General features: G+C 37.3%; 1 protein-coding gene across 2 annotated transcripts in view; it reads right to left on the bottom strand.

Annotated features, from left to right (window-relative positions):
* Positions 1-17,502, bottom strand: part of 5-HT2A (5-hydroxytryptamine receptor 2A) — a 33,787-nt gene extending 16,285 nt beyond the window's left edge. Inside the window, exons 1-3 of one of the 2 annotated variants that reach the window (XM_064694016.1) lie at positions 17,146-17,502; positions 15,751-16,281; positions 794-1,897 (exon numbers count right to left, since the gene is read on the bottom strand). In XM_064694016.1, the coding sequence (XP_064550086.1) occupies positions 794-1,784 (991 nt within the window). In that variant the 5' untranslated portion in view covers positions 1,785-1,897; positions 15,751-16,281; positions 17,146-17,502. The remainder of the gene's footprint in view (positions 1-793; positions 1,898-15,750; positions 16,282-17,145) is intronic. The other variant, XM_064694015.1, reaches the window with a different exon arrangement.
* Positions 17,503-20,894: the final 3,392 nt, after the last annotated feature.

Below are 20,894 nucleotides of genomic sequence, written 5' to 3'. Positions count from 1 at the left end.
TTTTTTTTTAATTTTATTTCCATGCATTTTCTTTGTGAATAATAACAATTTGAATAAATAAATATAAAAAGTGAGAACTGCTGCTGGAATTGAGCCAGCCAGCTTTCGCTTGTTGGTCCGTCGCTTTGACACTTCTGAAAGCCATAATTGTAAGCAAAATTTTCATTTTCGGCCTTTAAAGAATGCTTCAGTAAAAATTATAGCATCGTAGCTCTTACGGTTTAGCCGGTGCGTTGGTCAATGTTCAGTCGGTCAGTCAGGACAAACTTTCATATATAAATAAATGGTCTGTGCTTTCATTTTTGCTGCAACCTCTCTTAGCAATTCAGTCGTAAATATTTATAGGATTTTGTTGAACTTAATTAATATAGAGAAAAAACGTAAACAAAATTAAAACTAGAGCCGCTGTATGATAGAGTGCTCCGATTCGTTCGCCAATTCCAACAACAGAAAAACGGACGAAATCGACTGATGAAAAATATAATAATATAATATGTTGGGAGATGTTTCCTTTTATCCGATATATCATACATCATCACACAACTCTAATATGCTCTACAGGGTATACAAATTATAATTTACACATATATATAACATATATCAATTGCTAATAAGCCATAAAGGAATACAAAATAATGAACTTGCGAGATAGCGATACAGCCAGAAGGGGCATTAAATATATTCAAAAGCTATTAAAACGTTTGTGAGTTGCTTTAAATCGAAAATCCTCAATATGCAGCGAAAATTTACGTAAGCTTGTACACTTGATTGGTGTCAGACAAATAAGACTTACCCAAAAATGCTGGAATGGCGCCCATGGGCATCACAAACAAGGTGACAAGCAGATCGGCTATGGCCAGCGAGAAGAGAAAATAGTTGGTGACATTCTGCAGCTTGCGATCCAGTGCAACGGCCAGGCAGACAAGTATATTGCCCAGCCCGCCGGCAAATATGAAAAACACCACGAATAGGAACAGCCAGTCGTAGCCGTGAGGCGAGTAGTCAAGAGGGCTTCTCGCTATGACAATGTCTGTTGCTGCTGTTGTCGTTGTTGTCGGGGTCAGCGCTGTGTCGGACAGCGTGTAGTTGGACAGTATCATGTCCATGCTGGTGGTTGCATTGCTGATACTGCCAATGCTACTGGCCCCGACACTGTCCACCAGCTCGGTAAAGTTCAACCACAGGCTATCGCCCAGTTCGATATGATAGTCGAGCCATGTTGTCGCTGTCTGGGGGGCGGTGGGGCTTGCTGTTTCCTGCTCCGGCTGCAGCTGGCATAACAGCTTTTGCTGGTGCTCCTCCTCGTCCTTGGGCTCACAGAGAAGCACTTGTCGATTGCAGTCGGCACTAAAACTAAGCGTATCACTCACATTATCACTAACGGTCTCATTCATTGCCAGCTGAAATTGCGCATACGCCTCGTGGGGCGGGTGCTGTAACAACAGTTGCGTCTCTAGTGAACAGGGCTTAAATGTGGATGCCTCCGCCTCCTCGACTGCTGCATTGCACGCATAAAATGCTCTATCCTCGCGTCTATTGAGTCCTTGCAATGTGCATTGGAATGTTTTGCTGCTGTTTTTGTAATTGTTGCCGATGTTGTTGCCTTGTGTTGTTGCCTCGCAGTTAATGAATGGCTGCCAGAGCTCGTGCTCTGCCGTCTGCTGTACCACACGACAATTGAAATCGCGTAGCTTGTATGTGAATGTTGTAGATGTTCCGTTTGTTGATTCTTCAGGTGTCGTTGCTGATGTTGGTCCATGACCAGCCTCACTTTGCATCTCCATTTCATTCTAAAGCTGTCTTGCGTGCTTAATAACAACAACTTGTTAAGTGGGGGCCGTTGTTCCTGATGTCGATGTTGTTATTGTCAAGTTGTTCGGGCTGATTGTTTAAAGTGCTGTAATGAAAAAATATCAGAGAACTTTAGTACAATTAGTAGATTTGCTTAAATCTGAACTAAGTACTTGTTCATGTCATTTACTTAGTTGCCACTAGCTACATATTTTAATTGGGCATAATTAGAAATTGTATCTTGCCCATGAAAGGGCAACACTCCATTTTACCCTTTGGAATTTGTACTAATTAGTTGCAGATAAATGCTTTACAAATTGCCACTGATATGTTTTGTGGCAATAACCACAGGGAAACCACAACCTTGCTTAATTAGCTTCCGAGAATGCAAATGCAAATGCCACCGACATATTTGCATCTATGCAGCGGGTATTATATATTTTTTGACGAATGGTGAATATCCAAACAGTTTATTTTAGTTGCGAAAATTCTATTTATGGAACAAATCATATTTTGTTATTACAAATACCTTGAATTTAGTTTACATACTATAATTGGAACTTAATACACCTGCCATTGGAACGACCGAATTTTGAGTTTCTCTGAATGAAAGCTTTCTACACAAATTTGTTATTTGTGCTTGTTTTTGAGAAATATTGATCATGATCGGGATTTTATTGAGTGCAACTAGCACATGAGCTATTTAATGAGCATGCCTATAAAGCGTGTCTAATGCTCGGCTTTTTTAAGAGACTTTTTTTATGTTTTTGTGCTTGATTTAAAAATGTTTTTTTATATTTGCTCAGCCCTGTCAATAGATGCAACACTACGGGCTGCTAGCTGCGCTCAATGGACACTATGTGAATGACATCGAAACAAAAGGGCAGCGCCCGCTGCATTGACGGCTGCCACGGGTACGGCTTTTGTGCACAGCAGCATCGGCTGTCAGCTGACGTCAGTCTACAGTCGTCAGTCGTCAGTGACTGTCATGCAGGACACCCACGCGCCTAAATCGCTTTTGTTTGAAATGTCGGCAGGGAAATTTCTGGCCTGTGCGACCTTTTCTTTTTTTCGACAATGAGCTCACGCCTCGTCTAGTTAAAAGTTCTAGGGTCTATCAGCATAAGGGCCTTATTAAAAATGCATCATGTCGCCTTTCTTCTTCTATTTAGTCAACTTAAATTATTTTTAAAGTTTGTGGAAAATTTTGTCGCTGCACTTGCAACTTTCACATGCGTATAAACTAGTGCGAAAATATTGTTGTAACATTTTTTGATCAGAAAATATTTGCCGCAACTATTTCAACATACGCCATGTGGGTGGCATCACCCGCAGGACTGCAGCCAAAAAGCGCATTCTGTATGCAAGTGATTTGGCCAATCAACCACAACAAAGGCAGCGTGAGAGTGCTGGGGGTGTCTGCTTGGCCCAACCACAGCAATGGCAACACACTCATACACAAACACACACACACATACGCACACACTCAACACAACCGCCATTTGCAATTTGGCGTTTGGCGAAATGAAAAATTTTTGCGTTGCCAAAAATGAAAATAAATGGGATGCATTTTGTTCCCTTTTCATGTTCTAGCTGAGAACGAGCGCATAGCAGAATTATCTTGAAGATTCTAACGTGAAGAAATACTGTTTAAATCACGTACAATTTAGATAAATATTTTATATATACTTTTATATCAGTTCATAAGAATCAGTCAAAACATGTTCTTTTAAAACTGATTTTTAAATAGGTAAAATAACAATATCAACAGCCGATTTGATATTCAGCCATGTTCATCTATCTGTCTGTCTATGACAAATTTTGAACTTTTAACTGAAAGGCCGTTTTCGTATGGCCTTTGCTTATACATGTGTCAGAGGTGGCCTGATCGGACCACTATCTCATGGCAGCCATCGAAAACAAACCTAGTTTTTGTGTGATCAATTTTTTATACCCTCAACCCATTAATAATGGGTAAAACGAGTTTAATGTTTTTGTGCAAATGTATGTAACAGGCAGGAGGAAGCATCTGCGATCCCATAAAGTATATATATATTCTTTACCTTCCATCCGTCTGTCTGTCAGTAATTATAAACGCGTCGATCTCAGAGACTATAGAGCTAGCGACTATAGAGGAAGCCTACGAATTTGCTTCCGATAATCGATAACTTGCTCCGTTTCTATGCAACCCGTAAAAATCGATATACGAAATCCTGTTTTTGAGCAAATTTCATAGGTTTTAAGGGCTAGAGTCACCAAACTTGACAAGTAGCTTGTAGAATAGTATATACAGATCGAGTATCTTTCGTTTGATGGCAATGGCTGTCAAGTTGGGGCGGTAGCAAGGAGTGCGGCCAGTTTCGAGTTTGGGTCGGCTATAATAAGGGAGCATTTTTAAAATTTATTTCTAACTGCTAAAGGAATCGAGCTCGAGGCGCGAACTGCATTTATGTTAGTAGAAGAGGGTTAAGGGTATCCCCTAGTCGGGAACTCTCTAGTAGAGGCTCTGGTTTACTTTCCAAAAATTGTACCATAATCATGTTAATACTCAACAGCCCTTTTAAGTGCAAAACCTCGGAGCCAAAATCAAATAGTATCAAATGGGAATGTCGTCAGTTTTAACCCAATTAGGCTAACTTTAGCATGTTGTTAAGGTAATTAACCATTAAATAGCTGCGCGCTTGCACAAATGCTTCGGTGTGATAATGACTTTAATTCGCAGCTATTTTAGCTGGCCTGTGCGCTGATGTGATTTGCAATTCTGGTTAGATGCATGGTTTTGCTGGCAGTGAAAGTTCTTTTTGATTGCATATGTTGCAAGCGCAATCTGAAGGCACCTGGTGACAGCCAAGTGGACCTGGCAACACTCGACTGCTGACTGGCTATGGCAGCCGCTCCAAACATAAGTAGATGTCGGGGTAGCTGGCGTGCTCCTCATATGAATATACAATGCTCTTGCCTTGACAGCACTCTGCAGGCTTAATTTGAAAGGCGCCCAGATTCCCACATTCACATAGTATGTATCATATGGCAGCCGGGCAACCCTTTAATGATGTCACTGCAATTTAAGGTTCGCTTTCCCTTGCGTGGGTGTGATTGTGTATGTTATTCTATGTGTGGCATGGCATTCTGTGCACCGCACACATGTGGCCCTTTAATGAGTCAGCAAGGTAAGCAGCAGCCAGATTTTAGCCGGCAGCTGGTAGAGTGGGCAGCTTTTGTTTGATTGTTGCAAAACGGCTCATGCACTGCAGGACTCAGAGCCATGGAAAAACATTAATTTTTGGTAGCGTCTAGGGGTTGCGCATTTTAAATAGGTATGCGCCAGGGCTGCTATAGTGTCATAATGAAGCGCTTCTCTGTACAGGTGTTTGCTCAAAAGATTCTAAACAGAAGCCCCTAGGGGAGATTGTAGCAGTTTTAGTACCTGATTTAGGCAAAAATATTAAATTACAAGAGGACATATCCGACTCCAAAATTGTATATATTTAAGATCAGCATCAACAGCCGAGTTAATATGTCTGCCTCTTTCTTTGCAGACCCTCAGTATTAAAGCTGCCGTCGGGAAACTTTTCATTGATTCGCCTTTCTGTTGCCGGCTGTTCATATTTGAGAACTCGCCGGCTCGAACCACGATATCATATAGCTGCCATAGGAACGATTGGCCGAAAACTAAGTTGTTGTAAGAAAAGCTCTTCTATTTTTCATGATATATTGACCTTGCACTTCTCTGTTATTATTAAATATTTTTAAACTATCCCGCCCACATATACGCCAAATCCCTTTAAGATCGCATTATTATATTAAACAGGTCTATAGGAAGAATCCGAAAAATATGAGTTTTTGTATATTTTGGCATGTTTTGTTATGTTTTCCAACATAGTTTCATCAAACTCAGAATATGCGAGCTTCGCTATTCTTACATATAAGAGTATTAAGTCTTCGGCGTGCCAAATTATCTTTACTCTCTGGTTTGGTGTTCTATATAAAACTAGCGGGAAGTTTACCAAAAAATACACATCCACTGACAACCATTTTCGATTTCTTTCTCATTTTGGTTTATTGGCATTGCGTTTTTCTTAAAAAAATAAAAATAAAAACTGACAATGACTTTTGAATTTGAACCAGCGACTTCTCGCTTGTCAGCCAGACAGCTCTGCCCCCTTACTGCAAAGTAATATTATATAGCTGTGTTGTTGTTTTTTTTTTAATTATCAAAACCAATTTGTGTCCGCTTTCGATCCGAAACGAAACTTCACGAAGCTTTTACGTCTTTAATAATTAATTTAATTATGGCAAAATCTCTTTGCCATGAAAAAAATGCATTTGCATACATGTAATAATAATTAATTCTTAACCGTTTTTAAATACAACCAAATATCCGGGAGATTGCTGTTTTTTTAGTACAACAACTGTTCTGATCGTAACTTATTTGTCTTGAATTCGATGTAATCTTTAAATTAGAATTAGATTTAACCACAAATTGGAAATTGTTTAATATTCAGGTCGTTCATGCGTATATTAAATATTTGCATGCACTAAGCTTAAAAATTTTGTTAGCCGCTTACAAAAAAAAAAAACTCAATTCATGGCCAAATGGCATGCAAACAGCAGCCCGCGACAGCAAAAACAACAAAGGGAAGCTACAAAAAAAGCTAGGAAAACTGGAAAAATAATACTTGTTGTAAACACAATATTTGTTGATAGTTTCAACTTTTTTTTACACTGTACACATTGAAATAAGTTAAAAATCGGGTATTATGGTTATGTGCATGTGTATGTAATAAAAAGAAAGCATTTTCAGCATTATAGACAATATTCTGTCTAGCCATGACTGTCTGTGTGTCTGTCCATTCGTCCGTATGGAAAACTTCAAATTTTGAAAACGGGTTTCTTAATGCCAAGGCATATTAAGTTTATTTCAAATAATCGATAGCTCATCCCGATAAATATCGACTTTTAGATGATTGTCAAAACCTCAAAGCTATTTCTTTAACTAAAAAAAAGCAATTTGATTTGTATGTTCCCTTTTAGTAAAACCCAAACACAAATATTTCACTTTTTCTATTCTCACAAAAAATTAAAAAAATCTTATTTTATATATTTTAAATCGCAAGCTTGAAATCCATACTTAAACCTTCATTACATCACATGGGCTGGACTATAGCAACCGAAGTTCTGTTCAAGCATGCAATTTTTCTATATTTGTTTTTATTAAATGAGAAGCAAAGCTCGTTTCAGTTCCTGGAGCGACTGATCAAGTGGAATACGAGATACACTTAATGCATACTATATTTTTTGTGGGTAACGATCCGACAGAGCAATTGCCATACAACAACTACATAGTTGTGACTAAGATGATCAGGTGTTGCAGCTCGTTTTATTTGCTCCCGCTATTGTTGTTGATATCGGGCACTGCTGCCCAACTGTGTTGACATTGGGTTTGTTGTGCAGCAGTTGGGGCAATTGTTGTTGGCGTCACCCGTGTGTGCCTTAATTTGCGGTTAATTATGTAATAAATTATTAACGGTGCGCTGCATCTGCGTTGCGGTTGACTTGAATTTCAGCGGCTTAAACTGCACGTTATGGTCATGTTTTTGCTAGTTGCTACATGGATGTCCAACATGTTGCCGATGTCCACGCCTAGGCGTGGCCTAGCCCCCAAGCGCGAGTCCGCTTCAATTACACAAATAAATTACTGCCCATTTGGCGGCCGTAACGCAAAGCCTAAGCTCATCAACATTAACACTTTGCTTGCCCCGAAATATTATTACGAATTATTAATAAGGAACGTGTCGCCGGCGACTTAGGAAATATGATAACAACAACTACACAATCAACGGCCATACGACTTAATTGGAACTTGTCCAGGCGTTGTGATTTGTCAAAAATGTCGCCGTTTCGCCCGGGCTCATCAATTATGCAATGTCCGACAGTAAAATTGCCGAGAAATTTGTGTGAAAACTTCATTAAGCAGCGCCCAAAAGCATGAAAACCAAGAAATTGCCTGCCACAAGTCGGTGGGATGAGCAGAAGATGGAAGAGAAGGAGGCGGGCATTTTCCTTAAGAGCAAATGGGGATATGAGGTTGAGTGATATTGCGGCAGACTAGGAAACACTTTGCTGTGCTTTGCTTCGTGGCCTGCTCCCCAGCTAGCTTGGCATGCAGTTAATGAAGAGAAATGGCCAAAAGTGTTTTATAAATGTTTGCCTTTCAAGATGTTTCAAATTGTTGTATGCCAACTAAGTGAGACATGCTGCAACACAAGGGAAATAATACTTCTTTTTTTCTTTTATATATAAACTTAATGAACATTATATAACAATAGCACAATTTATAAAAGTCCAAAAACTCAAAACATGTTTAGTAAAAGCCTATTCGATCTTAAGGGTATTTAATATTCGGCACGAATTGGTAATTCCATTTTTTTGAATGTTGTTCTAGCTATTGCTCAAGCACATTGCTTCCTGTTGTTGTTGTGGTTTTTGCGGTTGTTTGCGGAAGTGAGCATCGATAAATTTTCGTTTTTTACTCATGGTATTTCGGTACTGTCCTCTTGTTGTTGTTTTTAGTGGTGCTATTATTGCCGCCGCCTAGCCAGAATTTTCTTATAACTCGTGTGCTTTAATAGCGATGCCAAGGGAATGAAATGGAAATAGCGTATATACAATATATATATATATATATATATATATATATATATATAAGTGGGGTTAAAGTTCCCAAATTTATAAATGACCTCCAGTCAGATTAATAGCTGGGCATATATCTCTATATATGCATACATATATTTAAATAAATATATATTTATATATATCAATCGCAACCATGGTGACGCGCCCGTCAAAAGTGCAACCCGTTTGATGGCTCTTTGCCTTTATTCTTGCGTTTCAATAAATATTCCAGACACGTTTTGAAGCAAAGGACTGAAAGGGGCAATACATAAAAGTACAAAAGTACACAAGCACGAGTAATTTGGTGAAGAGTAACCGACTAGGCAATACCCTCTACTCAGCGCCGAGCGGCAATTTTTGGTGTCTCTCACTCTTATAATGTCCAAGACTTGCTTTAAATATTCAAATGGGGGAATAATTTGAGTACAGTACATAAAAACGTATATTATTTTTAATTCTTGTGTTTATCTCTTTAATCATTGAAGTTATTCGAGTAACAAAAGGTTTGCCGAATATGTAAACGTATGTGGCATGATCGACCCGGTTGTGGAGGCTGGCTCAGAATATATACACTTTATAGGGCGATGCCTCTGAGATGGCTTTGCCAGTTACATATTTTACAAACATCTTTACAATCAAGATCTCATATTTCGCCCATTTCTAATGGGTCAGGGTATAACAAATTATATACCTGTCAACATTGTAATATATTTTCCTATAGATACAGGTCAAAATAAGTTCAAAGCGCAACGCGCAATGAACTGAAGCATGAAAATACCTTATCGCAATTATACCCTGTTCCCATTTATTGAGCATAGAGCGCATATATGAATGTAACAGGCACCTCCGAGTAATAGGCAAAAGTGAAATTCAGTATGCCAGTCTTATTCGAGTATCAAATGTAGCTACATTTTCTGCCAAATTTACCAAATATGTAAGCACGAGCAGTCTTTTGTAGACATCGGATGATAATTTATTCAGGCGCTGACAAGAAAGCTCCGCAGGAAGGGGACTCGGTGCTGCCAAAGTAACAATACTTTATTTATTTTAGTAGAAAAATGCATTTTAAATAAGCAACTTAATAATTATGATGAAGCAAATTAAAAATTTCGATACAATCATTGGTGGCGATTATAAAGCCTAGAAGCTATCGACGGGCCAATATCAAATCGATTACAGCATAAATGTTTCAATTTTTGTTTACGTTACATTTTTCGGAACATTTTCGAGCTGGGAAATTGGATATTCATAGTTGAGCACTCTGCTCTGTATAATTCATTTATTTTGGCAATGTTAGAAATGACAGATCGAAATGACAAATTCATTTTTACATATGTGTCAAGTCATCATTTGTATCAGAGACAATATAGAGTATTTATTTTAATCTGAATTACTTTTTAAGTTTCAAGAATTTAAATAAAAATCTGCATCAACTAGCAAAGATGCTTGAGGAAATTCTTGGAACTTCAAAGGTTGTTTCAAATGAATGTAAGTAAGAAAGTAAGTGCATTACCTTTGCCCTGATACAAAATTTCCACAGCTAGCATATAAAACCTGTAATAATGCAAAATACATTTTATTTTCATTTGAAACTTATTTTAAGGTTAAAAAAGATTGAAATAATAAGAACCTTTACTAATTGGTGGCAGGCCGTGCATGCAAGCCGACTGGTAAATATGCTTTTGAAAGTTCTTGGAAGTTAAAATGTAGTTGCAAATTAAAATAAATGCATAATATTCACTTAGCAAATGAAATGCTAAATGAAAACTCAACTTGTTTTCGGTTTTTTTTTTAAGCACATCTAGAGAACGATTTCGTCATTGTCGCTTAGTATGTAGCCAAATGCACTTAACCTCGACCGGTTGCGGGGCCAGGGCGGAGTTGGCAATTTCAAATTGACTGTTAAAGGCTGACAGCTTTGATGTGATTCGCGTAATTGATGCATTCGATTTTGCATAATTAATAACAAGTTTTTCTTACGCTCTCGATAAACACTTTTCAGCTGGAAGCATATCTGGTTTCAATATCTGCCCTACGTAATTGATTTCCTTCGGCAATACGACGATGCGGCAGCTCTTCGCGCTGCAGTTTTCCGAAAATTTGTTATTTATAGCCGAAAGTGTAAAATTGTTTGCCAAAAAACAACCGCAAGAAGTTGCAACTGAATTTACCAACAACTGCAACTTGTACGCATTTGTATAGTTTTATGAAACTTTTTTCTTTCTTAAATATTGTTTGAAATTTCCTTTTATGATTTTTCTCAGCACTCTCAAACAAAATTTAATTTAAATATTGGCAAAGTGTAGCATGTTACTTATATTTATAAAGCCCATATATTAAGATATATTTATAGTAAAATGCACTAAATATATATAAGAAGCAGAATAATATACTCGTAGCCAAAATTTTTAGCCACTGTCGCTTTATGTATCAAATGCATAACATTTATTTTAAATATTTTGACTATTATTATTATTATTACTTCGCGGGGAATAAATCTGAAATCTACTCGTAATTTACCATATTTATAATAGGCCATATAGCAATATTACTCATACGTTATGTATTACTGCAAAATAGGCACGTGTTTATATTCTGTTTTGTCATTTACGTTATGTTTATGTTCCTTTTTTTCTGGCAAACAGCCAAGGCTAACAAAAATTCAACCAAAGGCAAGCAAATAAGCATGCATAGAAAATATACAGCCTAGATTAGTCCAATTTATCGCCAGAATTGAAAGTAACAAGTATTACGCATACGAAAGTAATAAATTAAACAAAGTGATTTGATTTATGGCTGTACGTAAAGTTGTAGATATTTCTATGATTTACATTGTTAAGCAATCAAATTGATATTACAATAATTAATGGAGTAATTCGGGCAATTAGCTTGTCACAAACTGTTTGTTAAATGATATATTTACTTTCGATTTGGCATCGACAACTATTACAATCGTACCATAAATAATATTTACTCTAGAATATTTGTAACTAGCTGGAATCCCCGGTCTTGGTCGGCTCAAGTTTTTCGCTTCATATGTTAAGCAACTATATATTATTTGGAGTCTTTCGAATTAGAAACCAAGAGCTTAAATCAAAGTTTTCAGCACATATTAGTCCCGTGCTGAGAATCTTGATTTGTCCGCAACTGTGAATGTGACTGGAATTCCAAAATCTCAGGCCGGAATATATATAAAGTTCTTATCTAGACCTTTTGAAAATATGTTTAATGCCGATTGCTAGAATCTTCGCCCATACAAGCTTTGACCCCACTTTCACCCAGGGAGCTGGAATCTGAGCAAAACTATGAAACACGTCTTAAATTAATTTTCATAAAGATTCTTGGAAACGAATCTGTTCACAACATTTTAACCACCACAGTCAAGAAGAACAATTTTAAATATAAGGAAATATTGAAATTATAGGTCGAAAGGAATGTAATAAATGTCTATTAAGTTAGAAGTGAAAATTGTTGATTTAGATAAGTTTACATAGCTAAAAATAATAATATGTGGAAATTGGTCAAAAGTTCAGAACGGACATTTTGCCCAAACAAAATTTAGCTGCAATATTTATGCTGCATTGAAAAGTTTTTAATTGTAAATAAACTTAGAATTTTCAAAATGTTTTGATAGCTTTTCAGATAATTGACTCCGTATCAGGTTTTGGTTATGATAAAAATCGTTATAATAAACATAGGTATTTATGATTTAACATATTTAATATAAAATATAAATTGAAAAAATTGAGCAAAATATAAAAATAAATAATTAAAAACTTGAAATGCTGATTAAAAATAATTGATATTAAACTTTTTTTATTGTTCTACATCAGCTGTCTTTTGTCTATTGTGTGCTCTGCATAGCTATAGAAATTTGCAGCCATATAAGGCAGTAGCTGGCATGGGACCTCCCTCCGTCCCACTTTTATTTAAATATTCCGTTACCTGTGTGCTCAGTGCCGGTATCTTAATTGTGCTGTCAATCATTTTGCATATTTGCACAGGCAAAAAATTAAAACAAAATGTTTGATGGCCGTTGCGATGGCCACTGTACGCATAGTAAGAACAATTACAACAACATCTACAGTAATTGAGCAACAAAAGATATATTTAAATAAACACGAATATATCTATTATAAAATGTGCATAAACCGACTGGCCGAGATGTTTGTTTGTGCGTCAAGTGGCCCGATAAATGCGGGCGACTGCGAACGAGAGAATCGTCATGGGGCACATTTGCGAATGGCTCATCGTAAGTCACGACAGGTCACTTCAATGCTGGCTGAGGGGGCGGGTTTGTCGTGCTCAATTAGCTGACCACTGTTGAAAATAAATAGTATTTATGGCTTGTCGATATTTATTAGCCATTTACATGCCCGAAGACCACAATTTGTCAAAGATCTAAAAGCTAAATTATTAAATAGTATTTATAATAATTGTGAAACACATTTACGACAGTCAATTAAACAAAAAGCCATCAGCTAAACACAAACTCAACGCCAGACATCCTAGAGCTAATAAATAAATATTTATCAATTTTGAATATTTATTTACTTCTTTAAGTCAGAGATTGTCGAAGATCTTATCGCCAAAGTGGCATCGGAATTCGCACAATTGCTCAAAGTCAATTGCAAAGACGATTAATTTCAACCATCAGAGAGTAAACTGAATAGCCCAACAAGTTGTTCTTGCCTCTAGACTTCAACATCTGAGCATTTTCAGCATTTTCAGCATTTTTGTGTGTGTTTTTTTCTTTGGTTTTTCCTCACAATTTACAGCATGTATTTGTTTTCATTTGGTGTTGTTTACGCGTCAGCGTTGATTGGCTCGACTTCAAACTTGATAGTGTTCAGCCTTAAATCTATGCAATGCTGTGAAATTGAAAGATTGACTAGTTCACATTTGGGCGATTACCATTATGGACGTCTCTGGACTAGGCGCCACGAATGAATTAAATTTAATGCAATATGGCCCATGGCGCATTTCCAATTGTTGTTGGTTATACTTATGCGAACATCCGTTCCGTAGATACATTAATCTACATATGTGGCCTATAAATAAATAAAATTGAATAAAGCCCATGATAAATGCTTGAGTTTATTTATTTTTGCTTATTGCACGCTACACTTAGCACAACGATGATTGGATGTTCAAAATATTCCAAACATTTTATTGTCTTGTATGTGAATAAAATATTAAGTGCGCTGAATTTAATTAATTGTACACGAAAGTCTAAATTTGGATACAACATTTCGATTTGAGGTTTTGGACAATGCCAAAACAAAATAGGATTTAGCTTTAACAATCATCATGTATGCACACATCAAATTTAAAATAATTTTTAAGATTTTTACAAGCACATTTTCTATATTTTGGTCGGAAACACCCGACTAAGAAATACCCTGCGCTTCTTGTTCCCATTTTTCCTACGTGTAATGCTGTCTAGAATAGCTTCGGTGCTTATAGTGCAAACTTTATAAAACTTTCATGGCTTAAATATGGCTTACAAATGTGTGAATAAGCCAAAGAGGATGAATCTAATTTTTCAAAATTATATATATTTACATTTTTGGGCGGAATACATATTCTGCGTATTATACTCAACAAAATATTTTTCTTTAGAATATATATACTTCATCGACTCGAGCATTCTTCCTTCTGCCTGTTCCATACATTTGCACAAAACCATTATACCCTCTATACCCATTGAAAAATGGGTAAAAAAAAAAATAAACGACAAAATAAATCTGGTATAACTTTTCGTTCTCAGCAAATGTGTTCTACCTAAGCTATATACTTCCATATATCAATTGGGCATGGAAGTTCTTATATATCTTACATATAACTTAAGTGTACATCCAAAAACACATTAAGATAATTGCATACACCCAGCCAACAACGCTCAGCGCATTTCCTCTCTTGTTCAGAACAATTAAATTTTTAATACCCTGTTTTGAGGTGAAATACGTGTGTATTGGTTTTGTTTGTCGGTCAGTCACTAGCTTTGTGACCGCAATTCCTTACTCTTGCAGAGGGTATTATAATATTTCAACAAAGAATAGGCGACATCTGCGACATCATAAACTATATAGGAACAGGTGAAAAATAAGTTTTAGAATAAAAATTGTTCTGATTTTTTTTAAATATATCTTCACGAAAAAATTCCAACATGTGTATCCGGAAAATTATGTCATATGTCTATAAGGTTATTAAATATGCATGTGTCGCAGATAGCTTTAGATTAATTTTTTTTTTTTTTTTTTGATTATTTTAGCGACCGATTGCATGCTTTGTTAATATTTTTGTATTTTATGTCTGTCCCCATAAACTTAACTATTTTTGATGCTGCCCAAAGAATATTTACGAGCCACGAGATCGAGAAGGCTCTCAGTTTTTTTTAATTATTTACAAATGCGAAAAATTAACCAAGAACTATAACTATTTTCAAGTATGATGAAATATTTTTCTTATATTGAAAATTAAGGGCGGTTAACTACATTTTTTGTATCTGCTTGAATTCCATATTAAAATGAATGCTATAAAGAAAGTTACGATATACTAAGAAACATAATTACCACAAAAGCTGAAAAACAATTTTGCTAGTTTCTCTGTGACCTCAGACGAAACGATTTTCAGTTCCTGCTGTCGACACTTGTGGCACAAACTGCTGCAACTTCTATGCCTGTTGCTGACAGCACTTAAACAGCTTAGCAGTTGGGCTGAAAAACTTGAGGTAATCAACGGCATTTTATGTTGATTTGCCACTAAACTTTTACTGGCCTCGCTTATCGCAGGACTTGGTCTATGCCCGAGTCCGGAGGGGAAGTAAATGGTTTTGTTTTGCCTAAATGACAGACCAGTAAGGGCAGAGCTGGCACAGATAGTACAACATAATTTCCCCAACACCTTTCAGGTGCCATTAAAAGTTTATGCACATCAAGAAAGCTTAATAGTTTAATTTCCTGACAGAGCTTTAAAGAATATATACGACTTGGGGAAAACCCAAAAACCTCAAGTCCAATGAAAACGTGCGAGCACATTAAAAAGGTAGCCTTTGGGCTTCGGTCTCGGCTTTTCGGTAATAAATCTCTGTCTGACATCTGCGTCTGCCAGAGTGAGCTGCGTTTGGGCGGACAGTTGACTTATTTTAGAGTTTGCTTTGCGCAGCCAACCCGTTTGGATATCCTCGAATATAATTTAAGTTTGATGGCATTTTCAATTCGCTCTAATAATTAAATATGGCCAGTAATAACATATTTGGACACAAATGTCCTTAACACGCACCTGCTTCACAAATATTTACTGCGTTCGCTGCCAGGCTTTCGTGTCATTTCCTGCCGCATTTAAGACGGAACTTCTTTCATCATTTTATGCTCGCTCTGTTTGCCTTTCCTTAATTGTTCGTGACTCTGCTGATATATGCATGTACCGCTCCCTTGCCGCTGCCACTGGCAAAACAAAGCCAGCACAAAAAATTAACATTCATGTAATTACGTAATCAGCAGCGGTCGGGGTGAGCAGCGGAAGCGGAGTGAGCGGAGCGGAGGGAAGCAGAGTGGAGCGGTGCGAGCTGCGTGAAGGACACCAAGAAGTTTACTTTAGGCAGGCGTTGCTTTGATTTCCGCCGGCTTCCGTCCGGAACACCTTATTTACATCGCCATGATTCGTTTTTTTTATTCACCATTTGCTTTTTATTTATGTGAACACACTCGCGTGCACACATGCAAACACACACACACACACACACACACAGTTAGTTTTTAATTAATATCCATTGGCAAGTGTTGCCAGTTTTATATTTTTATACCCTGTATTCTTTGCAAATGGGTAAAAAAAAGTATAATAGGTATGAGCAAATATATTTAATAGCCACAGCAAGAAGTATGTATATTCTTGATCAAGACGAAGCGCTGAGTCAATATAGCCATGTCCGCCTGTCTATCTGTCCGTCCGTGTAAGCGTTTCTATCTCGGAAGCTATGATATTTTAAGGAAGGATTTGATATTTGAAACATATATCCACGTATATCATAGACTGAACTCTCATAGTGTACACAAACTTATGGGACACCCCGATGTCTGTAATATTAAAACTCTTAAATATTTCACACAAACTATAAAAACTGAATTTGTTCAGGAAAGCGTCTTCCATATTGTGCGACTGAGGGAAGAACAAGCACAATCGCTGTATAATGTGGACATCTTTCTGTGTAACAGCAGCACGGCGCTGTGTTTAGGGTATCTCCTAGTGTGACACTCCCAACTAGAGCACTCATGTTGTTTTTATTTAGTAATTGTGTTGTTTTGGCTTGATTAAAAACCTGAGCATGTGTCGTTCACTGAAGTTAAGCTAAGCACACTCCACTTGTTAATTATTTGGTGCCAAGCCTCATATGTTTATGAACTGAGCCCAGTGTACCGAGAAGCTCTTGAGGTGGCAAAGGTTTAAATACTGCAATCTGCTTATCATTCTCGGTTTCAGCTATTAGTTTACCAGCTTGATATTCGCTCGATTGCTCCTATTGCAGTTAAATAATTCGAATTCAATTTCAAGAGGAACATCATATAAGCCTCTCAAGGCCTTAAGACTGTTGTGCATTAGAACCTAATTTCGAATTTCGACTCAGCCTGTCATTTTGACTATGAATACATACGTTTACTTATACAAACAAATACATACAGAAATTGCACTGATATCTACTTATGTATATTTGCACTTATATATCTTAATGACGTTATGAGTCAACTGGCTTAAACACTGCCGGTCATTATTTGTTTTCGCTACTCTTTTTCATCGTCTCCATTTGTTTTTCTTTTATAATTTTGTATTTTTCACTTTAAACGGCGACTGAAGCTTTTGTTAACAACGCGCACGAGTTTCTATTATGACATTCAACTATTTTTTTTTTTGTTTTATAATTTTTTTTCTCAAAGCGAGGCGTTAAAAATTGACTAAATTATTCAGCAGCAAGTGTTTGCATATTAAAGGGGCGTCTATATTATTTGTAGCATGTGCAGTTGTTGAAAGAACTTTTGGGTTGTTTTATGGCAAAATTTTGATTTTATTAATTTTTGTTTTTATTTTTTTTACAAATGACACTTAAATATTTTACAAAGCATATTCAAATTTGGCGCGCAAATATTGTGAAAAAATGAGTTTTGCACTTCGCTTGTCGGCAAGTTGAGCGCTTAGAACGCAACGCGGCAAAATTTTAAAACAAACTGACTGTGCGAATTTTCCAAACTGGTCCATTGAGTCTGAAAAGCCAGTGAAAGGCAGCCGCTGCTGCGTTCGCAGTCGCCGTCGACGCCGGCGTCAACAACAACATCGTCGCTCGGCGTTTACGTGCGACGCTCTCTCAACGCGCTCTCTCTTTTGGGCCAACAAACAGTGGGAAATTATTCCTGGCTTTGTTTGGGAAATTTTCAGCTGCTGCCTTTTTCACTGCCTGGCGCCTGGGGAAACCGTCGCTGTGGTGGTCTTTCAGCACCGTTGGGGGGGTCGTTAGTGGCTGGCATTGGCGCCGGGGACGCCACGTGCGCGCCACTGTGCTGTCAACATTGTACGTGCCTCGCCGGGCCCTTGCTGCTTGCGTATTTTATGAATGAATTATATACAGAATGAGAATTATAATCATTGGCTATTAGTGTGGTAGTTCGCGGAATATTGTAAGATGCTACTTGTAAGGCTCTTAGAACAGCATTGGGAATGCATTGTAAATTCATTTGCCTGATACGCATTTAACCTAAGCATCAAATTGGTTTCGATATCAAAGTTAAACTATTGTAAGTCATTATTTCTATTTATTTACTTCTTTAAATTTTTAAATTTTTTTGACAATTATTCAGAGTTTTGTTTTAAATGTTATGATATAAAATAAGAAAATATATATTTAACAACTCTAACTTTCTTTACGCTTATTCCCATGCAAACTAGCATATGTTATATATTTTTTGCTTTTAAAATTTAATTGCATTAAATTGGTTTATTGCGAATCTTTATTCCGGCCTATTGGAATACGTTTATGGCAACTTTATCATTCCGACTGCTTCGCCGTGTGTCTTTCTGATGTAATTTATTAGGACGTGCATTGGTTGTGCTTCATATTGAAAAACTTTTGCCTGTCAACGAAAATATATACCTTTCTCACGTTTATGTGTATTTTATGAACGTGTTTGGAATTACATAGGCAGTTTTCTTAAATTTTCCTTTTCAGATATAAACGAACATATTTGCTGCCGCACAACTGAATTTAATAGCCACACACTGTTTGCCGACTCCCTGCTGAATATATACCTAAAATAAACACATAGAATAGAGCTCATCTAGAAAGCAAGTGAAGGATTAGCTGGCATTGCATTACAAAGATTGTTCATAACTCGTATTTACTCGAGGGCAACTTTTATTGCGGTTGGAATTGAATTGAATGTAGACACGAATTCGAAAACTTATCGCATCATGTGCGTTCGTTTTACGTGCCCCAAATATGTTTCTGTGGTGTCCACGGCTCAGCACACAGAGCAAAGCACTTGACTGTGGAGTTGGGCGCAAAACTGTTGCTTCCACTCTGCAAATTTTCGCATTGCATTTCACTGCATATTTGTTCAGGGCGCTCGATTCATGTTGGCACGTGCCGGGCGCCTGGCCCCTCATAAAAATATTCCTAGTGAAACGAATCCGGAAAACTTTGCGTAACGCGTCTGGTGGCGTATGCGTAATGTGAACCGTTCTCGAAACCGAGTGTCGGTCATTTAAGCCACTCGAAGACACAGCTCAGTGCCAAGCCAGCAGCCAGCAGCCAGCACGGCGACCGCATCAGCCGCAATAGCAATTTGATGTGGTTGAGCGCCGGCTTTATTTAATGGGGTTTGTCTTGCTTGAATCGCCCGCACACACATTCGCACCTAACAACAACTGTAAACAGATATGTATATATGTATATAGCCTATATGTAGGCCCCGACTAGCGCCTGTGCTTTAATTACTTAGTTGAGGCGCCGCAGCTGCGACTGCTTTAACTCTAGCCAGGCACCTGCCTATTTGCAATGTTATGAAATTTGAGAGGCAACCCATTCAAATCAGTTTTCTCTTTGTTTGCCCAAACAATGGAGTTCCATTTAGGGGATAATATAGAGTATGGTGGGCCAAAAATATAAATCCAAGCCTTCCCCTTCCCAATTGGTCCATAAATAAATGGGTTGGCAAGAGATTTGTATTATTTATTAGTTATTTAATAAATTTAAATTTATCGGTAATCAAAGAAGGAGTCATAGTAAGTAGAAGATATATAAGTTAGGTTAACCGTATATTATTTGATCTTAACATTGTTTGGAAAATATTTGCCCGACAGCGTCGCGCTTCAAACATGGCCAACAAGGATGACTTTTACTGCGATTGGGCTAACCAAATAAAAGAAACTTCCAAACAACTCTCTGCCGCCATTAAATTAACAAATTTTATAATGACTGTGTTTTTATGCCCGTCATTAAATTATGATATTTTTAAAAATGTACGTTTAGTACTTCTTATGCAGTGACCTCTACCTTTCGCGCAGGCAATCAAGACGGCATACCCAAAAGTTGCGTCAAATATTTATTTAATAAACAAAGCATCATTATGTAGCAAACAAAAGCGCCAACGAACTTGGCCAACTTGGTGGGCAAATTTAATAAAAAAGTTAAAATACTAAATAAAATACTGTACGGCTTCCGCAGCAGAAGTTTTCTTGGGTGGAACTTTTTCGGCATAGAAGCGGAAAAGTAACAAGTAAGAGTGCTCTAGTCGGGTGTGCCCGACTAGGAGATACCTTCGTCTTCCAAAACCGCCGCCGCCACAAACTACATTTTTGTACCTTTTTATTGGGTAAAGATATATAGCTAGCACTATAATAAAAATATGTCACCTTTTACCGGTGTCGAAATCTTACCCCCAATCAGTTGAGCGAGCTTCTTCCCCTCGCCTCATACCTAAAATGTTATCAAACTCCCATAGTTTCTGAGATCAACGCATTCATAAATACGGTCAGACAGGCGGATCAAGAATATATATATATATAGAGATATATATACTAATTGGGCTCGCATACGCCTCTTTCTGTCTGTTACATAAATTACAACAAAACCAATATACTCTTTCTATCCACTTTCAGTAGGTTCTGGATACAAAAAATGAGGAATAGAAAAGAGGAAGAAAAAAGTACTTGAGCATTAATTTGCCAATTCTAGGCGACGCACGTTACTCACATGCTCCATTTAACAATTTCTGTGTTTTGTGTAAACTCTTTTCAACGCTTGAGCAATCGAGGGCCAACTTGGCTCAGCTGCTTGTCGGTTAAATGGCCTAAGAGTAGGCAACAAAGCGGCGCACAAGCTGCGTTTAAGTGGCTCAGTTTAAGCGTTCAGTTTAATCATCGACATTAAGAGCAATTGC

This window comes from Drosophila montana, unplaced genomic scaffold, assembly GCF_035044405.1.
Source record: "Drosophila montana isolate Dmon_TW-CO22-7 unplaced genomic scaffold, ASM3504440v1 contig_3733_1, whole genome shotgun sequence".
Lineage (NCBI taxonomy): Eukaryota > Metazoa > Arthropoda > Insecta > Diptera > Drosophilidae > Drosophila > Drosophila montana.
This window is presented reverse-complemented; position numbering and strand designations above follow the sequence as displayed.